At 39.9% G+C, this 27,271-nt stretch overlaps 2 protein-coding genes across 4 annotated transcripts in view; one reads left to right on the top strand and one right to left on the bottom strand.

The window, feature by feature from the left end:
* Nucleotides 1-582: 582 nt before the first annotated feature.
* On the bottom strand, nucleotides 583-7,333 carry arr3a (arrestin 3a, retinal (X-arrestin)). Its single transcript, XM_026183043.2, has 18 exons — nucleotides 7,078-7,333; nucleotides 5,610-5,641; nucleotides 4,822-4,852; nucleotides 4,656-4,716; nucleotides 4,516-4,560; nucleotides 4,223-4,413; nucleotides 3,869-3,928; nucleotides 3,705-3,781; nucleotides 3,460-3,595; nucleotides 3,289-3,373; nucleotides 3,126-3,198; nucleotides 2,888-3,025; nucleotides 2,633-2,716; nucleotides 2,515-2,538; nucleotides 2,375-2,424; nucleotides 2,227-2,246; nucleotides 1,399-1,429; nucleotides 583-1,085 (listed from the first exon to the last, which is right to left on the bottom strand). The coding sequence occupies exons 2-16, from the start codon at nucleotides 5,615-5,617 to the stop codon at nucleotides 2,242-2,244; spliced, it is 1,068 nt and encodes a 355-aa protein (XP_026038828.1). The 5' UTR covers nucleotides 5,618-5,641; nucleotides 7,078-7,333; the 3' UTR covers nucleotides 583-1,085; nucleotides 1,399-1,429; nucleotides 2,227-2,241.
* A 2,986-nt stretch (nucleotides 7,334-10,319) lies between these two features.
* Nucleotides 10,320-27,271, top strand: part of mcf2b (MCF.2 cell line derived transforming sequence b) — a 19,731-nt gene continuing 2,779 nt past the window's right edge. Inside the window, exons 1-25 of one of the 3 annotated variants that reach the window (XM_026181428.2) lie at nucleotides 10,320-11,001; nucleotides 12,657-12,791; nucleotides 12,921-13,037; nucleotides 13,772-13,921; nucleotides 14,045-14,169; nucleotides 14,300-14,414; nucleotides 14,504-14,623; nucleotides 16,155-16,346; nucleotides 16,745-16,936; nucleotides 17,016-17,196; nucleotides 17,507-17,595; nucleotides 17,908-18,008; nucleotides 18,177-18,243; nucleotides 18,700-18,815; nucleotides 18,924-18,993; nucleotides 19,078-19,170; nucleotides 19,476-19,568; nucleotides 21,002-21,127; nucleotides 21,361-21,576; nucleotides 21,660-21,752; nucleotides 21,846-21,921; nucleotides 22,154-22,196; nucleotides 25,655-25,752; nucleotides 26,329-26,447; nucleotides 27,130-27,242. In XM_026181428.2, the coding sequence (XP_026037213.2) occupies nucleotides 10,951-11,001; nucleotides 12,657-12,791; nucleotides 12,921-13,037; nucleotides 13,772-13,921; nucleotides 14,045-14,169; nucleotides 14,300-14,414; nucleotides 14,504-14,623; nucleotides 16,155-16,346; nucleotides 16,745-16,936; nucleotides 17,016-17,196; nucleotides 17,507-17,595; nucleotides 17,908-18,008; nucleotides 18,177-18,243; nucleotides 18,700-18,815; nucleotides 18,924-18,993; nucleotides 19,078-19,170; nucleotides 19,476-19,568; nucleotides 21,002-21,127; nucleotides 21,361-21,576; nucleotides 21,660-21,752; nucleotides 21,846-21,921; nucleotides 22,154-22,196; nucleotides 25,655-25,752; nucleotides 26,329-26,447; nucleotides 27,130-27,242 (2,891 nt within the window). In that variant the 5' untranslated portion in view covers nucleotides 10,320-10,950. Of the gene's footprint in view, nucleotides 11,002-12,656; nucleotides 12,792-12,920; nucleotides 13,038-13,445; nucleotides 13,922-14,044; nucleotides 14,170-14,299; nucleotides 14,415-14,503; nucleotides 14,624-16,154; nucleotides 16,347-16,744; nucleotides 16,937-17,015; nucleotides 17,197-17,506; nucleotides 17,596-17,907; nucleotides 18,009-18,176; nucleotides 18,244-18,699; nucleotides 18,816-18,923; nucleotides 18,994-19,077; nucleotides 19,171-19,475; nucleotides 19,569-21,001; nucleotides 21,128-21,360; nucleotides 21,577-21,659; nucleotides 21,753-21,845; nucleotides 21,922-22,153; nucleotides 22,197-25,579; nucleotides 25,753-26,328; nucleotides 26,448-27,129; nucleotides 27,243-27,271 lie in introns of those variants that run through there. The other 2 variants (XM_080307194.1, XM_080307195.1) reach the window with 2 other exon arrangements.

Below are 27,271 nucleotides of genomic sequence, written 5' to 3'. Positions count from 1 at the left end.
TTTAAGATGGATAAAGATTTTAAGATTTCCACTGAGAGTGACGATAAAGGAGAAGATTAGAATTAGATCAAAGGGACAAGTAGGGTTAGAAGAGCAAAGCTGTGATGGTTTGGACATGTGTAGAAGAGGCAATGTAAATATATTGGACGAAGGAGGTTGACCATGGAGCTAGCAGGCAGGAATAGAGGAAGACAACACAGGAAGTTCGTGGATATGTAAATATGTAGGTGTACCCCAGACATGATGTTTTTATGTCGAGAAGATATCTGCTACGGCCTAAATATATTCAACTTTAATTGAAATTACACATCTAAACTATTACCTATAGGCAGCACCTACATCCCATAAATTTATAGAACAGTTGTCTTTGGGAGCATTTGTTTAGAATCCAGTCCTTCAGTTCCAATACAGAATATAGTAGTGTTTTGATAGTGTTTTCTTGAAAGTCTATCTTTGGCATTCGTATTTTCTAAAGTAGTCCTCTGGCCATAAGTAAAGTGCCCTCCAGTATCTACTCTTATGATGTGAACAATGTATGAAAACAAGACAACGAAATTAAGAAAGAAAGAAAACATTTAAAGCTGTCTTTCAGGCAATTTTATTGTATTTTGGGATGTTTCATGTGTCCAGTCTAAACCATAATCCACCACATTTCACATGGAGAAGTACATCATTCAAAATAATGAATGAACACACCACAATAATCAAAAGCACATCAGCTTTTGAGGGTTTCTCTCTGATTTTCTGTTCATTGCCTTCCAATCACATCCTGCAAACATGCAAAGGATAATCAGAACATGCTGCTACAGAAGTCTGGGGTGTTTAAATGTTGGATACTAACATGCAATCCAAGCATTCTCTCTACGGCTAAAATTACATTTATTCAACATGACCACGAAATCTGCAAGAGGACTGATGTTACATCTGTACGCATATCCTTGGTGTGTCTGAAAGGTAGATGTCCTCGGTTGCTCTGTAACGACTTGGTGTGAGGACACCAGTCGTGTTCTTTCTTCTTTGTTTTTGTCACTTCCTTTTGTTTTGTTCCTGTGGGTTTCTTTTCAGTGTCCAGGGTAACATCCTCTCTTGAGAAGTAAACAGAAAGAGATGTTGGAATCTGTGATGTCATTATATAATATACTTCACTTTTTAGCATCAGAATTTCCTCTTTAAGAGTATAAGGTGTCATAATCATTCCTCATAATCTATTGCTTTCATGTATTTGTAATTGTAATTTACAATATTAAAAGCAAAGCAGTTATCAACTCAATGTCCTGGAGGAAGTTCTATATAAAACAGTGCATATCCTGTCAACACATTTAATGACTTTAATTTTCATCTTACAAAAATTCATAAATATAGCAGATGGCAGGTTACATAGTAATAGCTGAATCTCACCTTGACTATGGGGGTGTTTTCATTTAAGACACTGTAAAAACAGGAAAAGGATACAGATAAATTAATAACAATAGCTCAATTTATTAATGAAATAATAAGAAAAAGAAACATAAAAACAAATCACACATATGGTCCATTTTTAAAAAAGGTAGAACTCTGTGTAATTTAAATAAAGAAGAATGAAATCATTGTTAATGAGTTTAAAGACTATATAATTAGGACAAAGACAACATGCTCAATATTGAAACTGACAGTCTGTTGGCAGACTAGTTTAGACTTTTTTTTTTTACTACACAGATATCCTCCTTTCATACGTGTAACATGTGGAAAGACCTTCAAAGTAACTAAGTACTTCTAAACTTTTATATTTTGTTCAGATATATTGTTCCCAAGAGCGTGATCTTCAGACATATTTTATAATGTTTTTTCCCCCTGTGCATGATTTTCTCTGGGTTTCCCACATCTTTACTCTTAGGATTAAAAAAAAGGATCGTTCCTAAATTATTCTTAACTTCATGCTGAACATTTTGAACTATTTGACCAAACAATGTCATATCGAGGGTTAACCTCTTCCCACCTAAGTTGTATAAAAAACCTATTCTAGCTTTTTAAACATGCTGCTGATTTCAAATACAAATTGTTTTAACATTTTATATGCTTATGTACGTTTTTCATTGTATTATATTTTACACTGTATGCAATTTTTAAAGCATTTTCTTAAAATTCAGCTTTCATTTGTTAGCTTCTAAGTCAAGTCCTGATAATGAAATGTCTAGGTGATAGCACCCAAAACAACATGTAAATAATAAAGTATTAAACACAACTTACACCAGTGTATACTCCTTATTCTGCTCCGTGTAGAAAAGAGATTAGCACAAAGGCGAGAACGTAATTAGGCATGAGAGTTAAAATCATTTTAAAGGCATTTCTATAAAATTTTAGGAGTCTTTTAGGCTCTACAAGGTAAAAAAAATACCTTCAGGCTTGGGGTGCATGAGATTCAGTGGGAGCTCCAATGTGACATCACTGCAGAGAAAAATGAGCCAAATAATGTGAATGCATGCAATCATCATTTCTGTATGGATTGTGATAATATTGTCACTAAATATTACTCACCTGGAAGTGAGGCCACCCAGCAGACTACATGGAGAAAAGAGGGAACACGTAAGCCGGCCTTTGCCGTTTCGTTCTGTTTAATCTTGAACGGGATTTACTTGTGTCAAAAAATACTTACCCTCCTCCAGCCACCATGAGGTTAATTTTAATCTTGTAGGAAACCAGGATACCCAGCACCTCTTTTTCTACTCCCTGCCGCAGCCTGTGGAGGACGAAGTGCAGGGATTTGAAGGATTAGAGGGGTTTAAATTAGCTGAGTGTACTACTGTAAGACATTGTGGACACTGAACAAGAAAGCGGATGGAAATGTGAAGCAACAAAGAACCGACAGAGAGGAGTGTTTCGCCCAAACTTTACACCAGTGTGCACTTACATGGTGGTGGAGGCCAAGTTGGTGTCCTCGTCCTTCAGTCGACCGTCCAGCGCCAAACCTCTTTTCTCCTTGTTATCAGCGAGCAGAGGTGTGATGGTCAGAGTGTTGTCGAAGCTGCCGTTAGAGTCCACCGTCTCTCTGCAGAGTGAAAAGAAACACATGAGCAGATTGACCCAATTTTATATTTTCATTTTGCTTCTGTGACATTTGCTGTGCTTTCAGTTTTCTGCCCACATACCCGAACTCTTGGTTAAGAACACACTTGGTGTATTTGTCTGCCGAGTAGAGGACGATGTCTGTGGTTTGGTCCACTGTTGCAGGGAGGAAGATATAGAAAAATGTTATTTCTTTATAACATTTTCAGGATTTATTTCAGTATTTCAGTGAATAGAGGTACCCACCACTGATTTTAATTTTCTTGACTGTTTTGTTGCTCTCGTTTTTGATTTTGATCTTGATTGGGATCGCTTCACCATGAAAGTAGAGCTGCGGCAAAACAGGAGAGAGATTTTAATTGGTTCACTGCACAGCTCCCATTTCAACAGGGTGAAGCTAAAATTTTGCTGCCGTACATCTTTCTCCATTGAAGCTTCTAGATGAACGGGCTTGTCAGACATCATGAAGCTTTTGCAGATATCAGCCTTGGGCCCGGCGCCCACCTGAGACGGGGCGTACTGGATTTTACGAATGACGAGACGGGCGGTGTCCCTGTCAGGGCCAAGGAGAGGGAAGGAAGAAGAGATGAGGTGAGGAAAAATGAAATGGAACAAAGAGAGGCGAGATAGCAAGGCAAAGACATTAGTGGAAGTGAACTCACTTCTTTTCAATCTTTTCATCGGGGTTGTTCTTTTCCTTGGCAAGATAAGTTTTGATCTCAAAGTCAACGCCACAAGCCTGCAAAGTACAGTGCAGTTGTGAACAGCTGATATTTAAACAAGTGACATCCTTGCCTATATACTCTAAGGTAAAGGGATGCCTCACCTTTCCCTTGTCATCAGGTCCAGGCTGCAGAGAGACTGAGCAGGGTAGGTTGTTTGGAATCTATGGAGACAAAGACTAAGATTTATAAGAAAACGCAAGAGCTACTTCCATGAAATTACAAAATAAAGCCTAATTTTAGATATTCAGGAAGAAAGAAATTGTTAATTTGAGCTTTTCCTCGTTAAGAAAAAATATATAAATGTCTATTAAATACTCAGTATTAAAGTGGAGTAACATCATGTGTCATTGAATGTTACATGCACAATTTCTAAAAAAGCAAAAACAACTCTTTCTCACATGGCTGAGGTCATAAACTGCTTGTCGTGCTTAATTTTGTGGTCCTGAGTCACACACCTCAAAAGAGAAAGGGTGTGCGTTGTCTCCTGCCTTCTTCAGCAGGGTGTCGTGCATGGCACTCAAGGCAGGCTTCTCGCCATTAGGATAGAGTTGGGTTTGCTGCATCCAGATGTCCTTCCTGAAGCACAGGCCCATCACATCCAGGTCATCACTACCATAACGGAAGGCACATGCCAGCTGCACGAACACTGCAGACAGGTGTAATTACATCAGCTACTTCACAGTGATTGGCAAAAGCTTCTATTTATAGAACTGAACCCAATTTAAAACGGCGCTTTATGTGACGCTACCTTTTCTGTCTCCGAAATCTGCTGGGTCCAGCTTTACGACGCCGTCTGCAAGGGAGCAGGATTACAGGCACAGTTATTGTCTTCATAATGACCGCAGGCAAACACAAATACAGAAAAAACACTCTGTAATAGGAACGTACCAACTCTGTCCACTTTGTCCACATGATCCACATAGTCTCTCTTCCCCAAGTAGAGGGTCAGCTGTCACATTGAAGAAGGGAAAGCATAGTGTTTCAGAACCTTTTAAGTTTTACCCCTTTTTCAGTCTATTAAAAAAATGTTTTAAGAGAATAAAAGAGAACATACCCCTCCATTTCCACTGGTCTTCTTGAAAACCCTGTGAAGCGAAAAGGAGAAACACCACTCAACCTTTAAATTAACCTTTTTGTATAGATTACAGTTAAAATATTAACCTCCTTATCCTGGCAACCAGGGCAGAAATAAGTGTGTGAAATGTTGAATAAAGCTGGAGAACCCATGTTTTTAAAAGAAGAGTACATCCACTTACATCCATGGAGTTACTGTCAGGCTTAACAAGATAAAATAGTGATTCAATTTGGACCCTGTGGGTAAATTTGGTTTCTTGGCAAATGACAGAAGGGCTGGTAATCCTTTAGTCCTCGTTATCCAGTTAGTAATAGCTAAGCGTGGAGCTGCTTTACCTCATCAAGCCAGGATTGAGAGGCTGGCTCAGGTGAGGGAGCTACAAATGCTGTAAGAGGGTTCCCCAAATAACCAATTACCACTGTCATCAAATAAAGCTCAGAGCTGTGTTACCATATTTGAAAGAGCATGTTGAGAGACTAAGCCTATTACAGACCTAAATAAATACTTTCTAATAATTGTCCCTTTTAGGAGTTGGCTGACCATCCTGTCTACAACTCCACAAATTTCAAAGAGATCATGATTTTTATCAACCTTTTGGCCCCTGTCAGATTTTCTTTAGGTAAAAGGGAAACATCTTTCCACTAACAATAGCTTTGGATTGTTATATTTTTTGAGTATGAGAGAGAGAGATATCTTTAAATAGTTTGATTAGAATCAGCAGTTCCTCTGGGACATAAAGATAAAAACAAAATGTATCCAGTACTTACTTTGCCATCTCTAGAAGGTTTTTGGAAGTATTCTGTTGGAAGAAAGGTGAAAAAAACAAATGATCAAAAAGTGATCAGGAGGTCCCAGATCTATAACTGAGAGCTCTCTGGCAGCTGGAGTGATGCTTTTATTTGAGGGTACAGAGGGTTAATCCTCTGCAATAAGATTACGCCACTGGTGTTAGGACTCTTCCACCAAACTGGTGTTTCTCTGGCTGCTAACTGACCCCCGTGACCTCACAACAAACAACCAAAGATTTACATTGCACACGTGGTTATGTCACAGTATGTTTCTCCTAAAAGTGCCAAAGTCTTTGGACTATTTAAGGAACACTAAATGGATAAAACCCATTCATCACCTTTGATAGCATTCCAGGACTTTAGCTCTCTATAACTCCTAGATAAAGATTAGTCCTGAAGGGTTAAGAGCACTACAAGCATTTAATTAAATACGTATTTTCAAACATATCTGATCATCATCTTCCAAAATAATCTCCAGTCTTCAGGTTGTTTGGTCTTATATATTTTTAAACATCAGATCATATTTCCCTTTAGAAATTTGTTGGGTTTTTTTTTCTATTGGCACCTTCTGTGTCAACTCCAATCTCCAATACAAAGATTATGGATAAATGCAAAGAATGAGAATAAAGTCTTGGTTAATTACCCAGATGCCTTCAGTCTAAAGTTGCTTTGGGCTACAGTTACTTATTTCAGTGCCAGGAGCAGGTACAGCAGCTTCCTGCCTCTCTTCTGATTGGCTAATTGCTGTGCAATTTCAGCATATGTGATTGTTGCACACCTCTTCAAAAATACTGAACTATGCCTTTGTTAGATTCTTGCTCAAACCACAGAGCACTATATTTAATATTTATTGGTCGATTACTCTATTTTACAGTGATTAAATAGCATTCTTGTCTGCAGATAATTTAGTAGACATACTGAAAGCCACAGAAAGCAGATGTTTTTGTTACGTATGTATTATTGTAGCATCTACCTTACAATATAAAGCGCCTTGAGGCGACTGTTGCTGTGATTTGCCGCTGTATAGCTAAAATTGAATTGAAAATTGAATTGAATTGAACTTGCATTCTCATTTTCTTCTCATTTTGCACTATTTTGGCTCTTTTTTTACCTGGCCTCCATACACAAGCATTCTTACATATGTTCACTGATTGTAGATATGGCCTCAGAGAGAACCTGTCGGTTAACTTTAATGGCCTATTAAAACAATGCAATACGTATATACTGTAATGACTTCCATCATCCTTATTCAACCCCACAGTGGAGCATAACTGAATGATTTTCACCATTGAACCATTTGACCTTTGACCTCTATTCATTTTCATAGCTACTTATCCAATTCAAGGTTGCAGGGGGCTATCAGGCATAAAACTGTACTTCATAATTAGTTTCACCACTACACATCCATCCTTTCATTCATTCATCTGTGAATATGAAGAATTCTTACCTCTTCTTAGTAGTCTGGGACCGTGGTGAAGGATGTCAGGATAAGTTGAGAGTGCAGTCTACAGCTGAGCTCCCTTTTTATACCTGCCTCCCTCTGTGCATCCTTCAGGCTTAGCCAGTTCACTATTGCTGTTTTTACCTGCTTCATAATCCTGTTAAGCAATCAGAGAGCAGCTTTTTTCGGACAACAAAAGGTGCAGCCATCTAAATCACAGGGACATAAATACAACCTCACAGTCGCCATGCGGCTGTAGTAGGCCGATAATCCCCCTCTGCACCTCCACAAATCACTCAAATCTCCTTTGATTCAGAAAGCACAACAAAACAGGCCATTTAAAATCAACGTTTTCTTTCTCTGATGGATTTTTTTCCCCATCAAAAAAATTGTGTTGAACATCTTTATAGCTTGCATTAAAAACTGCATCTGTGAGCAGCACCTTTATCTGTAAATATGGGTTAGCTGGGTATCTATGTGTTATTTGTTCTTTTTTATTTTCTTTTACAATCATAAAAACACAAACATTTTAAAAAATATATCAGATTCAAGAGTATTGCTATATGCTTGATAGGGAGATGAAATAATAAACTAACCTATATGATAAAGGTTTCAAATGTTTTCTTATTTTAAGCCAGTGTGCAGCCGTGTATAGATTCCTAGTACTCCAGTCTGTCTGCTCTCAGCAGATTAACAGTTCCCTCTCCCAATATGGTACAGATGACGGGAGTATCAACGGTGAGGTCAGAATAAGCTTTCTTATTCAACAGTGTCTAAGTAACGTGCCAAAGATTAAGGAGAATCACCAGAATCCCCTTTGACCCTTGAAAAGCTCCTAATCCTCCAACAGGTCCGTTATAACTAGCTTATGTTAAAAGAATGAAGAACACAGGAACGTAAAGTAAAATATTTTAGGATTGATGGGGATACTAGGGAATATTTTTTAGTTAAAAAAGATTCTTGATTATGAGACAGAAAGCTTTAAAAATGTAGTAAATGTAAATGTAGTGTTTTTATTGCATCCAAAGGATGACAAGACCTTTGCTGGAGTTAAGCTGAGGTTAACAGAGATTAGGCCACCTGGACACCCCACAAGTCAGGGGTTACTGTGTTGTACCAAACATGGCTTAACGTAGTCCTTAATGACAATCATAATCCCGGTGAGGTGTTCTGCACAGCCTTTATGAGCTTTAGCATTTTCCAGCTTTTGTTTTCTTTATTCGTTTGACGCAATGGGAAGATCTGACGCCAAGAGGGAGATGTTACTTAATGCCTTTTCCACGTTGGACTTTAACCACACGTATTCTTGATCTGGGTGGGATGAAATAAAACAGAAATAGTAGGTACAGGTTTTTCTGTCACTTGCTGATGTTTCTTGGAAACTGTGTCTCTGGCTTGCGCCCTTTAAACCATCAACCTAAACACAATGTGACAGAGCGATTGCCTCTAAGGAGGATCGCCCTGTAGGACAAACACACTCATCTGTATCCAAAGAAATGGTGAAAAAAAGTATCTTTGACTTTTGAATATCTACTAATAGTGTATGTCTGGCATTAGACAAACTGAAAATATGTTTTTAATAGTATTTAACTTTAATTTAAGCAAGAAAGTGGGGCCGTAGAGATTTAAAATCTAATCTGCAGAAGTGACTTGGCCTTATTAGGCAGCAGTTTGATCAACAGCAGTTGCTTAGACACAATATGCACATAAATACTCAGAAGAAACAAAATGTTAGTATAGTACACAGATTTTATCTTTGAAACAGATTTAGTCTGAGTAGTTTTTGATTGGTTGGAAACTGGAATCAAAGGAGAAAATGAGACAAAGAAGTGGGTTAAAGAGAGAAAAACAGAAATACATCCCCTACCTACTTAATGTATTGTAAAACTTCATATAATAGATGCTAATTAAATGGCATCGCTGTACCTGCAATTGTTGATTATGTTCAGACAGCTTCTTGAGTCCTGGGGACACATTTGGATGCAGTATAATTACTGCTCTTAAATCATGCCGTGAGTGTTCCAGTGGCCTACATTCATTTTATTTATGTGAACATTTGTTCTGCTAATACAAGCTTATGTATCCTATTTTGGGAAACAGTTCCACAGGTGAATAGGCATAAATAACATGCCTGAAAATAGAAGTATGTGTGGTGTAACAGGTGCTAAAACAAGTGTACTTGTTTCAGCACCTGATCGATAAAGACCGAGTCGGTGCCTCTCGTGCTCCTGAGAGGCTTTATTTTGGGACCAGCTGACTGAAGGCACTGACGGAGGTGGCTGAATCTTTTTAAGGCACACACTCCAGACTAAACAGACTAGTAATTATGAGGAGTGTCTGATGGGGGGAATCAGCCAAAGGCCAAATCCAGCTTAATCAATTATTTATGGGCTAGGACAGAATGAAATGACACGAGGTAAGGCACACGATATGAAGTATAAACAAACATAACAAGACAACATTACATGAGCTCAGATAAAACATTAGGCAAATGAAACTAATTTAAAACATATATATTTATCTGTTTAGGAGCTTTTCCATTAATTCTGAGTTATGTGATGAAGACGCTTTTTAAAAAAGTTGAATTACCTGTGAAGCAAAGCAACAACTGCCCAGGGGCTCGGCACCCTCGGGGACCCCACAAGGCCAGTTTCATTGTATGCCAAATGATTTCTGCTGATTTTATTTACGGACACCTTTGCTGCAAATACAATAATATATAAACAAATATCTAAATAAATAGGTAAATAAAAAAATACCAAAGTACTGACTAACCTGTTGGCTGTGGCATGAGAAAGACTAGTCAGATAACATTTTTTTAAGACATTATATATATATATATATATATATATATATATATATATATATATATATATATATATATATATATATATATATATATATATATATATATATATATATATATATATATATATATCCTACTGGACAGTAGGATATATATATATATATATATATATATATATATATATATATATATATATATATATATATATATATATATATATATATATATATATATATATATATATATATATATATATCCTACTGGACAGTAGGATAAATACTGGACTTTGAAGATAGAAACAAAGATACTGATGCCTAACAATACTATCGATATTTGGATATTTTTCCATCTTTACTTGTCATTAAATTAATCTTTCCTCCCTCATACTATGTCAATAAATAAATATCATACATGCATTCATTAATTCAGTGTTATACGCCTCTTAAAGTGACACCTCTATCTTCAGCTGTGCTGCCCCTAGATTTCACTAATGCCTCTGCTTCCTCATGTTCACGTGCTTCTGATGCCAAAAGGTGGTCCGCAGGTGACTCATCCTATCCTGAGTTTCAAGCGCCATCTAGCGAGACCAGTGGCATATTTCCATACAGCTTTCAATGTTATTTATTTTTTTATTTATTTTTTGTACACCTGTTTCATAGATAATCTTCCGGTATCTTATGACTTACGATCAGTGTTAGCGATGTGAGATTTAAAGTTAATAAATTATAATACAAATATAATATTATTGTGCAGAGTTTGTCAGTCTCCGAACAGTAAGTCGAGTGATTTAATTCTAATTTCGTCTGGTCACAGGAATAATGATGATAATGTAGACTTGTGTAAGTGTAAAGCGGCCAACTTCCTTTTGCTTTGACGTCAGGTGAAGCACACCCCACCATCCTGGTCCAGAGCAGAAGTGCATCTGCTGAGGTGCGCGCCGCTCTGCCTATCCGGACACTGCAGTGGAGGTTACCGTGCCATCTCTGCGGCTGCTCGTCCCCGACACCACGTCCCGCTGCGGACTTTCCGGGTACCAGTGAGGACAGGGCAGAACAAGGAAGCGCTAAAAAGCCATGGCCGAGTCCAACCCGCTACGGGGGTTCCCCCGTCTGCGCCGGGCCGCGGTAAGATCCGCCGGGAGGTGGGAGGCTTTAAACGGGGTGGCGAGAATGAGGATGCTGCAGCGGAGATATAGACGAGCTTTTCTTAAGGCTGCTAGGTGCTGCGACACAGAGGCTGGGATGTGTTCGCACCGCATTACATATTTAACACGCCTAAGAAAAGGGGTCGCGGTTGGACGGCAGTTCAGTGTTAAAGAGCCTGTGTCGGGGACCAGGACAGGCCAATGACAAATGTTTGGGCTGTAGTTGCAGGTGCAGAACAACAAGAGGCTGTATCAGCTCTGGCTCTGCAGTCTGCACACACAGAGGGATCAAGTTGTGCAGCTTTATGTAACACATTTTGAAACCTGTGTATTTAAAGCACTCACACAAATCTCTGTGCAGTTGTTTGGTGCAGATGTGCCTACAAGTCTGCAGCTATCAAGTTACCTCCATCATGGCTGCTGTTTTAGTAAATATCAAGAGGGACTGTGTGCAGTTGGGTGATTATTTACCTGGGACATTTGTAGTGTGCGCAGAGTATCAGTCTGGGTATTTGGTGTCCAAAAAAAGCTCCACAGCTATAGTTGATAACAGACTTGATGGCTTTTAATGCGCTTTAAAAAAAAAAAAAACACCTAATGAGGCATCCTTGAGGTTCTGCTTGTGTATTAGATTACACTGCACACATCAGTAGATGAGCAAGTGAAAATAATGCATCATGAGACACAGATAAGCTTCCCTCCAGGTTTCTCAGATTTGAAAGAGACTTACATTATATATAGAAGTCTTCTCCATTTTTATTAACTCCTCAGCCTCATGTTATCTGAGCCTGCACACAGGAGAGGGAAACTGGATAAATGGAAACACTGGCAGGCTTATGAAGAAAGAGTAAACATGCTTGATGACTAACCTTGCAGCATGTGGAAAAAGTAATACTTCAGTGGCAACAGAAGGTGTGGCATTCTTTGAGTTTGTAAAGCGGATACTGTTTACAGTCTGTGGTGTGAGAGGAGAGATGTGGACAGGTGATGTGAAAAAGAGAGAAGAGTGACCATAGAGCAGAGTGAGCCAGAGAAGCTGACCGTCAGACCTTCTGAAGTGCTGCAGAGGCTGAAAGACTCCCCAGATTGACACAGAGGGATGCTGAGGCTGTGTTGAGCTTTGCTAGACTCCATGACAAACAACACCCAGCTGTCAGTGACTCTGAATGACTCGTCTGACTTTTTTCAACCCTCTCACACTGCAGTCCACAGTTACCACATTGTTAGGCTGTTGTTTTTTCTGTCCCATGAATTAGAGTTTGTTCACATTTCTGAATAAGACTGTTTTAGACTTCATTAGAAACCAATTAGTCCACCTAGTAGTAATTAATTACATTGGCCCAACTCAAGTAGCTACCAGAAATTGACTGCTGTGCTTGTACATGAAGAGGGCCTTTTCGCATATTAGATATTGCATTTGGACATGTTGCAGCAAGTTTTTTCTTTAATTCTGGTGTTGTCAATCTGTGGGGTGAGCCCCCTTAGCAGGACACATAACCACAGCAGCATGAACAACATGGGAAAAATATCGCTTGTGCTAAATAATGCTTACCTTTATTTCACAAACATTTAACATACCAATCATTTCTTTGAATGACTGATAAATTGAGGGAATGATATCGTTTCTTCTTTCAGACCTCATTTCCAGGCAATCTACATTTGATCCTGGTGCTCAACCCCAGCAGTTTGTTAAGCTCTGCGCCGAGTCCATCATCGAGCACCGACCTGGGCTTTCGCTTCAGTCAGGATGACTTTCTGTTAAAGATGCCGGTGAGAGAAGGGGTTAAAAACTAGAGCACTCCTGTGCATGTATATTTAATTTTGTCACCTTTTAAAATGCCAACTGCAGTGCAACACTGGTCAGGTAACAGCCGGTTGCCTCGCGTTTGTGTTTTCTAGGTGGTGATGCTGCGTTCTGTTGGCGACCTGCTGCGCTACATTGATGAAAATCACTTGACAACAGACTTCACTGCAAAAGTGCAGTTCTGCCAAAGCGACTGGGTCGTCCTCCGAACAGTACGCACTTCAGATACTAGATAATCCACTTTATCTAGGCATGTTTTCTGTCATGCTAATTCTGTTAGTATCCAGGACAACTGTCTATGCTGCTAAATTTAACAGGCCATGATAGCTTGTTCTGGGAATGTAAAAATGTGTCTTTATAAATATTCTAAGCCTTCATTTTTGATCTTTTACTTTATGTTTAATTCTTTTGTATTATATACTCATGTGAAACAGAAAGTTTTCATATACAGTCATGTTACAAACTAAGTACACTTTTAGTGCTTCCTTTGGAGTTAAAAGGTTAACTACAATTCCCGTACCACTAAACAAATGCACTTGATTAATTGATAATTGGCAAGTGTAACCAACTCTTATAAAAGGAGCATGTAAGTGGTTGTAAACACTATGCTACACTCTTCCAAGGAGATGAGTCTTAGCAAATTCACCCCAAGATCGGACATTGCAATGCTCAGAGAAACCTTAAGAGAGCTGTGCAAAAACAAATTCCTGCAAACCTCAAAGAGTGGACCAAAATGTGGGAGTTGATAAAGTCGTATAAAAAACTTCAAGTTATTGCTGCTAAAGGTTGTTCAACAAGCTCCTGAATCATTAGGTGTACTTAGTTTTTCCACATATTTATATGCCTAATTTTGAGAACCATCAAAAAACTGAAATACAAATAATTTATTTCTGTGTTTTTTTTCTTCTTCTTTTTTTGGTTTGGGTGAAAATGTGTAATCCTGCAGTCCATCGAGACGTTTGCAGTGACAGTTAAAGAGATTGCCCAGCTGCTCCAGAGCTTCGGATCAGAGCTGTCAGACACCGAACTTCCTGATGAGGCTAACGCCATCGAATTCTTGCTGCACTCCCACACACACCGATACCGACAGATGAAGGTGGTGTTTTGCTCCCAATCATTTCCTGCCTCTCTCTGCTCACCCACACTGTATCTGTCACTTTCTGTACTTAATCATTCTCTCTCTCTTTTTTTTTTTTGCATCAATTTTGTACTGATCTAGGATGATATCAGGAATGTGCTGAAAGAAGGACGCCTCCTGCTGTCAAACCTGGAAACTGTCAAAGCTTCTAAAAGAGATGCAGAGGAGGAGAGGGAAATACAAGCAGACATGGACACTGTTAAGAGGTAAACCATCAGAGGATAAGTGAAGCTCGGCTTGAGTATGAAAGACACACTCTCAGTTTAATACCCTTTTCTAATGTTATTAAATCGTTCTTTTAGTAGACAGTTGTGTCATGCGGCCTGTGTGTTTTAGGCTCCTGGCACAGCTCGGAGACATGGAGGAGGCATTCGATGGCTTCTTTGAGAAACACCACCTGAAGCTGCAGCAGTACCTCCAGCTGCTACACTATGAAAGTAGTTTCCAGCAGGTGTGATAAGTGGTGCCGATGTCTTTTCACAAGTCGTAGTAGTTCATGATCAGAGTCACACTGTTTTGTATTTGGTATCGTGTGTGTAGATGGAGGAGGTCCTGGAGCGGCTCTCTGCCCAGGAGAAGGAGATTGCCTCTTTGGGGAACACAGTGGTTCAGACAGAACAGTTACTTAAAGACCTGGATACACTGGACAAACGTGCTCAGGTGACACACATGCACACACACAATTAACATCTCACATGTGACTTGAAGAAATTTAGCAAGTGGGCCAAAATGTATATCTGTTTATCCAAAATAGGATTTATTCTCCTTCAGCAGTAATCTGCTGAAGGAGAATATGTGGAAAACCCAAAGGCAAAGAGAGCATTCCTCCTGCCCTTCAATGCTCATATATTGAATGCCTGCAGGCAGCGAGAGCAGCAGCAATCACCCACACAAGCAAACACACAATACCAGACAAATCTACCTTCCCTTCCATGTGGACACATAGGAAGCTTGAGGCAGGGAGATCAGCAGGCCGAGTCATTTCAGTGATATCTGTAACTGGGTTATATACCCATGAAGTCTATTCTGGCCACTGGCTATCAAAACCAATTCACTTTGGTGCACAACCTAGCATCCCACAGATTCTTCTAAACTTCAGCTATATGCACTTTCTTCAAACCATCATGAGAACTCTCAATGTTGTGTTGGTAAAGTGCAATTTGTGTTCTGGCCAAAAAACAGCTATGAACTCCAGCAAATATGACGTCATATCTCTCCAAGCACTTGCAAAGGCATTCTGCTAGCAGAAAACTAGTAGCAAGAGACCTCCGCACACAGAGCGGGTCAAAGTGGGATTTTAATTACTCTTCCACACATAGCGTGGTGTAGAGAGGACCCGTATGCAGGACCCAGAGACAAACAAATCAAGAAAATGCAATCCTTTTATATTTCTGTTCAAAACTAGACAAAGTCCACCATGAAAAAATGAGATTTAGAAAGACAGGAGTGCCATAGATGGTTTGAAAAGGACAGGAGGGAAAAGCATAACTATATATAGGTGAGAATGATGAGACACAGGTGGAAACAGTCCACAGCAATTAGAAACTATGAGGGTTGGGGAGACGATTATATGATGGAGATAACCTTTAGAGCAGCGGTCCCCAACCTTTTTTGCTCCACGGACCGGTTTATGCCCGACAATATTTTCATCGACCGGCCTTTAAGGTGTCGCGGATAAATACAACAAAATAAAACTAGTACCGGTACCGAAAAAAAGAAAATTTATTCATAACACACGTGAAAAGACCCAGGAAAACCGAGTAAACGATAAAAACGATAACAAAATAACGCTGAAAACCGATAAAAACCCTGAAAACTATACATTTCACACCTGAACCTCAACTCTCGCGGCCCGGTACCAAACGACTCACGGACCGGTACCGGTCCAAGGCCCGGGGGTTGGGGACCGCTGCTTTAGAGTTAAACAGGAATAAGCTAAAAACTAAATAATTAACATTAAGACATGAAAACTAACACCAAGTCTGACAAAGACAGGGGAACACAGGAGGAAGGAGAAACTAGATGCACAACAAAACTCACCAAAACATAACAAAGCCAACATAACACATTTATGGCTTTTGGCAGGCTTTTCTTATAATTTGTACTGATGGAGTTTGCATGTTGTTCAGGTTCGTTCTTGTCTGACCTTTTCGTCATTAAAACCTCAAACCTCTGTCTCTGCTTGAATCAGGAGGAGATGGCTCGTGCCCAGGTGTTGATTCTACACGGTCACCAGTTGGCTGCAAACCACCACTACGCCCTGGCGCTCATCATCCAGCGCTGCAATGAGCTGCGACATTACTGTGATGTCATCACCATCGCCATACGCACCAAGAGGGCCTCGCTCACTCGAACACGAGACCTGCTGGGCTGCCTTGAGGAGGTAAAAATGTTCACAGGCCACTCTCTCACATGTGCAGAAATGCAAAGATGTGTGCATACAAACTTAAATGAAAACAGCAAAATGAATGCACTGATGATTGTGCATTTTTGATTGAATGATCTACTTGTGAATCTTCCTCTTGCCATTAATGAAAATCAGGTCATTTTTATTTATACAGCCCCAAATCACAAATATGCCTCTATTTATAGTTGTCTATAAATCTATAAATCTCTAGGCTCTTCTGTCCTAGAGAAACATTTGACAAAGAAAAGTCTCTCATCTGCAAGTCAGTTGTTGACTGAAGCAAATATTTGCTCTGTTAGCAATCGTTCACCTTTCTTGTAGCACAAAGTGTTGCCATGGAATCGGTCTTGTATTTAGCAGTCTTTTGTGAGCAGGCCCTTCGCTGGTGCGACGAGGGCGCCTATCTACTGGCCAGCCAGATGGTGGACAAGTTCCAAACCAGAGAAGGAGCTCAGGAAGCATTGCAGTACCTCAGCTGCCACCAGGAGAGGGCGCCATCAGCCATGAAAAACAGCCAGGATACTCTCAGCTTTGAATTTCAAGCCATACTCACCCCGCAGCTACAGGTAACCTGAAACCGCTGACACAAACACACATATATTTGACACCACTGTTGTTTACTATAGTAGCTCTGTGTCTGTCCAGTCCCAGATTTCCATGGTGACAGAGAAGCTGAACTCAATGCAGTGCATGATCAGAAACAGGGAGCAGTGTCTGAGGAAGCTGGCGGACGTGCAGGTCCGACCCATACAGCTGGTGGCCCCTCGGCCAGAACCGGACCAGACTTTCCAGCGTTGCAAGTCACCCCTTTTCTCCCCCAAACATGGTATAACATCTTCCATTGCATTCTTCTTAACACATACTCAACAATTCAATCCTAATGGGGTTTCTTCCTGTTTTGCAGTAGAAAGTATGATAAAGCACAGGAGATATTTTGAGCATTGAAGAGGTTCATGTCTGTTGTTGAGTAGGATGTTCTTGGGCACAGTTATCTCCCTATCCTACCTCCATGTCCCTCTTGCATTCAACAGTTTAACCAAGCTTTGTTCTTGACTGCGCTCTAAAGGTCTTGAGCTGTTGCTCTTTTGCCAGCATTTCCTTTTTGTTCTTTCTTATATGTGCGATATCCTCCACAGGTGTAGACTTTAATGTTTTGAACTCCAAGTTCTCCTTTGATCTGCTTCCCGGCAAGAGGGCTGCAAGAAGGAACAACAGCCAACCCAAGGTGTGTGTCTATATATATGTACACATATACGTGTGTGTGTGTGTGTTTTCTCTTTCACTGCAGGAGAAAACTTGAACTTAGTAGACATTACCCAATGGGCATGCGACATTAAACAATTTTTAATCTCCCAGCATGCACCAGAATAATATTTCCAGTAGAAGGAGTGTGTCTCACTGCTGTGTGCTCTATGAGAAAGGGCAACTTTGGCAACAGATCTGCAGACTCTCTGTTTATCACGTGTTTAAAACGCGTATTTTTACTCACTTTCCCACGGAAAGTTTAAGCTGACGTGATATGTATGTGTTTCGTCAGATCGAGGTGATGCATGATTACCAAGGCAACCGCAGCTGTCTATATGGACCCAACCCTGAAACTGATTCAGAGGCAGAGGACAACCCAGAGCAGGTCACACGGTACAGTCTTAAATGTTAATTGTGACTCTAATGTTGCTAGTTGTTTTAGGTGTATGTGTGTGATCCGTTTAGGAGCCTTTCAGCTTCTTCCTGTGCGAGTGTCAGAGCTTACACAGTAGTTTTACATTGTTTTTTTTGTCTGTTTATGTTTACGTTCACTCTTTTTAGCCATATTATGAAGGAACTGATAGCTACAGAGAGGATCTATGTGGATGAACTGCTCTCCGTCCTTCTGGTGAGTTAGTTTAGATCATTTGATGGTATTGTTTGGTTTGTTGGATATTTCATAATTTTTATAGATATACATATCTGTATACAGAATAGTAATGGGGAGTATTTTAGGTACAGGGGCTTTCTAGATTTAATTTTTAGTCTGGGTAACACTGACAGCATGAGGAGGGAATATCTTGAAATCTTGGGCAATCTTGAAACCACTGGCTATTACCTGGTTATGATTTAGTTGTTTGTTAGCTTTTCTAGTTTGTCTTCATCAACGTCAACATTAACCAGGGCACAGAAGAACAAGTCTTAGCTAGAGTATCCACGGAGTGGTCATCAGATGACAGGGTTTCCAGACTTGTTTTGTCATTTTGTATTTCTTGACTTTTTTAATTAAAACTTTCTCCTTTTCTTTGGCTTGCATTACCATCTCTCCTCTCCCTTGACTACCTCTCGCCCCTGCAATTATCAGGGTTACAGGGCAGAAATGGAGGACCCCTCTGTGGCTAATCTTCTTCCTGTAGCTTTGCGCAGCCAGAAGGACGTTCTGTTCGGCAACATGCCAGAGATTTACCAGTTCCACAGCAGGCAAGCCGCACACACAAACACACAGAGCTCACAAGCTGTTCCTGTCCCTTTCTGTCTTTTCATGCTGATCCAATTTCCTTTTATGTTCCTCTTGGTTTCTCCTTGCAGGATCTTCCTCCAAGATCTGCAGAGTTGCCTGGAGACACCAGAGAGCGTGGGGGCTTGCTTTCTGAAAAGGGTGAGGGAAGATGTGATGAAAAACACGAGGACTTTACGTGTGATATAACATAATATGTTTAAATGTACATTTGTGTGTGAGCAGAAGGAAAAGTTCCAGGTGTACGAGCGTTACTGCCAAAACAAGCCTCGCTCCGAGTTGCTCTGGAGACAGTGTGCTGATTCGCTGTTCTTTCAGGTAGTTGCACACGTTTAACACGATGCACTCACTTTCACTTTGTAGTTATGGCACAGTTTTTGTTCAGAATGGATTTTGTGCTGTAGCGTTAATCTCATTAAAATGACGTTAACGCGGCTAGCCCCGTGCGAGGGCTGCATAGCGTCAGCGCGGTTAGCTCGTTAACGCGCTAGCACTGTGCAGCCCCTCGCACGGGGTGATCCGCGTTAATGCGGTTATGGAGTTAACGTCATTTTAACGAGATTAACGCTGACAGCACTAATTTTGATCTCTCTGTCTCTGTGTCCTGTTCTTTCTTTCTGCAGGAGTGCCAGAAGAAGCTTGATCACAAGTTAGGTCTGGACTCTTACCTCTTGAAACCAGTCCAACGCCTCACCAAGTACCAGCTGCTGCTCAAGGTTTTCTACATTTGAGCTATAAAAATTTATTAGTAATGCAGGTCACTCACTGAAATGAATAATTCTTAGTCTGTTTTCAATGTATAATAAAGAAATGTAAATTTTGACTTATAATTTCATTAATAGCCCGACTGACGTATCCGATATTTTCGATATTAGCTATTTGCTGATTTATTGCTATTGACATTTATAAAAACGAGACACCGGAACACACTTATACCGTGTTATGAGTAAATCAATACATATGACAAATATCAGAGAAATCTGTTCGCACTTTGTGTGTCGTGTGTCTGGAGAAATATCATAATAGCAGATTTTTATAATACTGATGTTCATCAAATATCGGTCTCTGTATAGGTCAGCTCTAATTACAACTGCTGATAACAAAAAACTTTCATATACCTAATAAAGATCAGTATGCTACTAACATAGCTACTAAAGCTTAAAATCAGATATTGTATTACAAATGAACAGTACATGCAATACATGATCTTTCACTATTTTCACTATTTTCTGGGGGTTTTTACCGTCAACTTAGCACGACCCCTGCCAGTCACAAAATATTAGAGCAATCAATGTTTTTACAACATGCAATTGTGTTAAAAAATCCTAACTTTCTCATGATTTACAGTGTGCATCTGTATTCATAGAACAAAAATATTCAGGGAGATCTTGAATGATTACTGATTCATGAGTCCCTCAGAAGCTCAAATAAATACTCTGGTGGTGAAAATGTTAATATTTGCTTTCATCCACTATGTTATTGTGTATTACTTGGTAAGTCATGTACCAAAATCTTCTCAGACATTCATCATCCAGGCCATAAAATTTAACAGCACCCTCATACAGCGCAAAGTGTATCAACTCATCACCAGAAAAAAAGTGCTTCTAATGTTATTGGCTACAGCAAAGTAGGTCAGGAAAACAAACATGTTTCATAATTGAAAATGTCTGTGCGTTGAACTTTGAGCTGCAAGAGGGAGTATTGATAGAAGACTGAGCTCTGTGAGCCTGCGGTTCTTGTCCTGACCTCTGTTTTTTTTCTTTCTATTAGCGGTAATTATTATTTTTGCTGTGCTTTTTTTTAATAGCACTAATATCTCATGTGGACGAGCCGTCCATACAGTAATTGCTTTTGTCTGAATTGACGCATGGACAAAATCACGCTGGCACAGAGAGACAAGGTTATTTCAACAGAAACAGAGATGCAGACAAATAAAAATGACTTTTGTGGACACGCACAATTTTAAAAGGCACAGAGACTAATCGACAGCAACAGGTTGGATCCATTTATTCAATTTGCAGAGTCACAGACAGGCTGACAATGATTTACATGTGCATAAAGCCATTTAAGTGGACAGACATCAAGGCAGACCAGATTAGATAACGTAAGATCCACTGACATGTCATGCTGTGTGCCTGTCCTTGTTCAGGAGCTTTTAAAGCACTGCACAGAGGAGCGATACCGCTGTGAACTCCAGGAGGCTCTGGACTCCATGCTGGAGCTGTTGAAGTCTGTCAATGACTCCATGCATCAAATAGCCATCACCGGATATCAGGTACCAGCCAGTCAAATCAACAAATAAAACAGCAGACACACAATCACATTACTGGTTCGCAGATTTATGACCTTTCATCACACTTAATCTTATTAAAGCAAAGCACAAAATCTTTCTTACTGGTTGCGATGAGAATAGATTGTGCGTGTGGAAAAACCTTCAGTATATTACTTTGCTGGCAAGCTGCAGATTTGAGTCTTGAGTGTATCCATCTGTCTGTCTCCATGACACAGGGTGATCTCAGCCATCTGGGTCGTGTCGTGATGCAAGGCAGCTTTAGCGTGTGGATCAGCCATAAAAGGGCAGCGGTGCGAATGAAAGAGCTGGCCAGATTCAAACCCATGCAGAGGCACCTCTTCCTCTATGAGCACGCCCTGCTCTTCTGCAAGCGCAGAGACGAGGACAACCACGACAGGACGCCCTTCTACAGCTTCAAATCGTGCCTCAGAGTAATAACACGAAAAACTCTCTCACATTATCAGGCGACTCAAACACTTTGTTTCCAATTTACGGTTTTTCTCTCTGTCTGTAGATGAGTGCAGTGGGAATCACGGAAAATGTGAAAGGAGATGTGAAAAAATTTGAAATCTGGTATAGCAGCAGAGAAGTGGTGTACATAGTTCAGGTATGTGATGCTCTTTTTTTCTATTTTAAGTGTAACTGAAAAGACTTTTCAGTGTCTTAGTAGTGTGTTATTTTCACTCTGTGTCTCTATTAGGCTCCCACGGTGGAGGTCAAAGTTGCCTGGCTGATGGAGATTCGAAAAATTCTCAACAACCAGCAAAAACTACAAGGTTTCAATTAATGTTGATGTTGCTTTGTGACCTTTTCTTTTTCCTTTTTTAAAAGCCTGATTTCATTTATATGACTCGTGTTCAGTCATGGTTTTTTTTTTTTTAGTGCTTTGTGGTTTTTGTTGAAACCTTAGGCTCCTTCCTAGCAGTGTAATTTCCTTTAATCTGTTGTTTATGGATTTTTATTCCTTCTACATCTAACTCATTCCTCTATGTCATCTCATCTTCTTAGATGAAGCTTCTCTTCTGCTTTCAGACAACCCTCTCTCTGACAGGTGATTCTCTCTGCATGACCTCACATGATGTAGGGATGTGCAAAAACATTTACATAAGAATCATGAAATGTTTTTATTCAGGTCACACAAACCAAAAAGATTCAGTTTTTTTCAATAGCTTTTTTCAAAAGTTGGGACGCTGTGTAAAATGCAAACATATCAAAGGTACAAGCTGAGGCATTTTACTGGTCCATGAAAAATATTTGCTCATTTTAACATTCATGATGGCAACTCGTCTCTATAAAGCTGGACTTTAGAGAGGTAGAGTTTCTCACGTGTAAAGATGGGCAGAGGTTCACCAATCTGCATAAAACTCTGTCTGCAAATTGTGAAACAAATTTCACAATAATGTTCCTCAACCTTTGTGAATTGTGAAGACTGAATATCTCATCCTCTACAGGACATTATATCATCAAATGATTCAAAATCTGGAGAAAGCTCTGTGTGCTCAGGAGACAAAGATTTGAAAATCATTGTGTACATTTTACACGGTGTCCCAACTTTTTTTGAATCTGGGTTGTATGAGTAACTCAGTGGATAGAATGTCAAAATTCCCTCATCCCCATATAGCATCAGAGAAGCTTGTTATGATGTTTCATGTGTGGTGAGAACAGGTCAGCCCAAGTCTGATGACTCGATTCTATTCTTTTAAAGCTTGATAAATTCTGTGAAGAAAAAGATTGTGTTTTGACCCTTAAATCCAATTTCTGGAATGACTTCCCGATCACATAACACCCGCCTACAAGTCAGGATATCCGCCATCGCCACAATCATAATTCTCATAATAATCTTTTTACAGTTTATTGATGTTACTGAGTCAGTGTGCATGTGCGCAGTAGCTCCATATGTGAATGTATCAGCATCTTTGTCATTACCCTTGAGATTTTAACTGCCAAATCCTGCAGATGGCACAACATTGTCTTCAGCTCTGATATTTAAAACTGCTGGTTTTCAGCACCATGGACAGTGCCATTCACTTAATTTAGGCCTGCTACAGTTTCTTTCTGTGCTGCCGGGCTTTGATTCCTCTTCATATTCGTGCATATTCACCTCACTGCAACAGTCCCTGATTAGATGCTTTAAAGTCCTACTGACTGTAACAGGGAGGCTGTGCATTACGTTCTTTTAAACACATTCTTTTAAGTGACTCTGTCAGATACATTCTTGATCCCGTGGTGACCATTAAAGTGATAGGATAGGAGGTAACTGTAAGTTAGACTACTTTTAGAGCGGTTTTCTTTTTAATATCTTGCACTTGTTGCTTTGATGATCGCAAGCTATTCAACGTATTGTCAGTGATGGAGCTTTGCAGTGTGTTGGAGTTTGTGGGTGTGTGTTTGTGGAGTTGTTCTGGAGGTAACAGTTTTATGTTTACAGGTGGCATGCTAGCATGTTGTAAGGTCAAGTAATGGCTGAGCCTTGTGTGTGTCACAATATGCAAGATCATGGAGATTGAGTTTATGGGAAATTTATCAACACTGGTATATTTTCTCTTTGTCAGCAGCTTCTACAAAGAGATCAAAACTAATGTTGTTATTTGTAGTCTCAGCCGGGTTTTGCTTGGACCTCCACTGTTCATGAAACATTTTTAAACATATCAATGACACATACTGTTGCAGTGCTGTAATCACTGGCACTAGGTTACAACAGTTGCATTATTTATAATTCAAAAAATAAATAAATAAATAACTTGCACAGCTATAAAGAATTATTAAACATTTGATGTAAAATTAAAATCCATATTTGTGAGCATTTATAGAAATCTTTAATAGGGAACCAGGAGATTTTAAAGGGTGTTAGAAGGTATTGACAGAGACAGATGAGATGGTAGATTTGAGGGCCAAAATGTAGGATGCAAAACTAATTTACACACAAGCTTTAATGGCTGATTTCAAAATTCACAAGTTGAAAAGAGAAACAAAAGGTACCAGAGAAAAACAGGAAGAACCATAAAGCAAACCGGGTCCTTATGAAGCAAGCTCAGCATCACCACGGGGAAGTACCCAAAAGACAAATGCTAAACACAGAGAGAGGAAGAGTTTGACTGAACAACATGAATGACAAAAGTGAGTACTGCTGCGTTTTCAGTCAGAGAAGCACTTCATAACACATCAGAGTGATTTCTTTGGTCTCAGTTGATGCATTTTTTCCAAAACACGTCTCTGTGGCTTTCAAGCTCAGAAGACTTTACACCCAAAATTGGTTCACACCAAGGATCCTATCCCCCGGTAAAAACAGAGTAATATAGTGTACACTGTTAAGTGCCAGGAGGATCGCTCTCAGTTATACATCGGGGAAAACTGATTAAGCAGAAGAGCTGCATCCTCTGGAAAAAACTCTATTTACACCTACAGATCTCTTTGGCCCTTGTTTTAGTGATAAGAATGTACACGTCCTGGACAGGGAGGAACGCTGGTTTGATCCGGCAGTCAAGCAGGACATTTACCTGAAAAGGGAAAAATCATCTCTGAACTGAGGAAGGGACCCTAGCTACAGTTCTTTGATTGCATCCAGGATTTCCTTACCTGGATCCAGACTGAGGGTGAAAAGTCGTACGCAGAATATTCTGTAAATTCAAAAAACTAAAAGTCATCGTACCACAGGAATGAGGATTAAAGAGTTTTAAAAAGTACAACAAACTTTAAGCACTAGAATGATAAAAAAAAAAACCCAAACAGAAATTCAGACTAAAATGTTTTAACACAAAACTCAAAGAGGCCCACGACCCATTGTTAGTGTTGGTCTTATCATGGGAGTTGTTGACATACATTAAATGATACCAGCGATTTCTTTTAAGAATTTGAGCATGGTAAAACCCCGATCAGACATTGTCTTGAAGCACTTTTGGATTCTTACTAATATACAGTATGGATGATGAAATACTCTTTGAATGATATGTGGATCTCACAATTGTGTAGGCCTCACAGTATTTGTAAGTAATTGCAGTGTTTGCTTTATTTAGTAGATGGGAAGGCTTAAAACATTCGGACAATTATTATTGTACTGTGTTAATGTTCTTTCTAGTTATTGTATTAAATGGGACAAGCTTCACCCGTCTACTACATAAAGCAGGTTGAAGCACACGTGGAAATTATTTGCAAATGCCCTTTAATCAGGGCCTGTTATGCGTGTTTGCGTAGAATATTGTAGAAATAATATTTCCATATATTGCAGCGATCTATGATATAAATGATTTTCATGTGATAACCTCGAACATCCTTTGAAATCAGGCGCTGAAATATATGTGACTGTAACCTGAGTGGAATGTTGTGTTAATTTACAGACTGTGTTTGAGGTAACAGCTCGTTTTGTGACACCGTGGATGTCGTTGTTGTTTTGTTTGTTGTGCTCGTTGGTCTTGTTCCCATTGTGATGTGGTTTAGTGCATCAGAGATGTGTGTGTCGTGGGGCAGCGTGCCGGTGGGAGGCTGCTCAGCGTGTCTCCCTGTTCCTCACAGCTCCTCTACAACAAGCCACTCCCACATTCCCAGAGGGGAGGAGTCGCTACACACTAGCCCCGCCCATTCTGATCCTGTGGTTCATTCACCTCGACGCAGTGAGTTGGACAAATGGAATACAAACACACACACTTGTTTTTACACCTTAGCGAGGACATCAAATCGACAGGAGCTGTCCCTAGCCACTTACCTGAACCATAAGAAATGAATATTTAACCCTAAACCTAACCATAACCTAATTGTAACCTTAACCCTGAAACTGCAATTTGAGGTGTTTGTGCTGATATGCTGTATTTGATTTTTTATCATGCCCTACCATCTTTTTAGAGATAAGAGGTTTTCCCCTTTTTCTAATTGCTCTGTCATGAACTTTAACATTTAACATGGGTATTCTGCAGCTTCTCTCAGCATTGCATGGTCTCACTTTAGTGAACATTTTCTAGGATGTCCACTGGGAAGTTTAGCATCTGTATTGCATGTTTTCCACTTGTGGATGACCTTTCTTAGTGTAGAATGATGGACTTCAGATTGGAAATGACCTTACTGACCTTTCTTTTTTACCATGAGTATTTCATTACTAACACTTAACTGTTCAATTTTCTCATTTACAAAACAAAGAAACAGAAAAATTCTGCAGTTTCACTTCACTTCTTTTAGCTGTCTTTCATCTGTAGGTTGGCCTGTGAATGCTCACTCAGTGGCAATCTGTGAGGGCCTGGAGGACTGGGGTGCTACAGACCTCTCCACTTTATCAGACTCAGAGGAGGAGGATGAGGATCAGCCTGCCCCACTGGTGAGATTTTGTTACTGTCACATGAGATATGCACAGAGTTCACACAGAAACTGAGATGTGGTTATGCAGAGAACATTGAAGCAGTCTAAATATGCTTGCCTGATGGGAGGGACTTACTAAAGCTTTTAAAATTCTAGCTGTTATTTTTTGTTTGTTTCTTTGTGTTTGCATGAAGCCTACCGCCTCTTTAAGGGAAAACTATGAACATTAAGCTGTGCAGCTACAGCAGGTGGAAGGTCCTACCTGAACCTAGTAGACCTCCCTCAAATGAGTGGTGGCATCCAGCCTGACATTTTCTTACACCAGAATTCAAAATATCATTAGCATAAGAGCTATAAGTCTTATGTCTTTGTTTTTTAAAAAGATCCTCCAGCTTTCTTTTCTGGCAGTTCCTTCCTCGTCTTCCTCATCTTCCTCTTTTCATTACCTCCTACTGGAGACTGATATTAGATAAGACCTGCCTTCTTGATATTTTTCCCCCATCCAATATGACTATGAAGGACACTGTGACTGACGTATCATCTATTGTACACTGATACTTTGTGCGATGATGCTCTTTGCGCCTGTGGTGGTTTATGAGTTCCTAAATGAGTAAATATGTATTTGTCTTGTCTATTCATTCACGTGGCAAAGGGTTTTATACACTGTTCCCTCAGTTTTAATTGTTTTTACTCTGTTCCAGGTGGCGGGCAGGTACAGAGTGATGGTAGAGAGCACCATGGCCAGCTCTGATGACATCATCTTTAACTGTGGTGATGTCATCCAGCTGCTGCATGAGGATTCATCAGGAATGTGGTAAGACAGGCGACATTCTTCAGAAATCT

This window comes from Astatotilapia calliptera, chromosome 10, assembly GCF_964374335.1.
Source record: "Astatotilapia calliptera chromosome 10, fAstCal68.1, whole genome shotgun sequence".
In the NCBI taxonomy this organism is placed as follows: domain Eukaryota; kingdom Metazoa; phylum Chordata; class Actinopteri; order Cichliformes; family Cichlidae; genus Astatotilapia; species Astatotilapia calliptera.
Note: the sequence above shows the minus strand (reverse complement) of the source record. Positions and strands in the feature narration are given on the sequence as shown.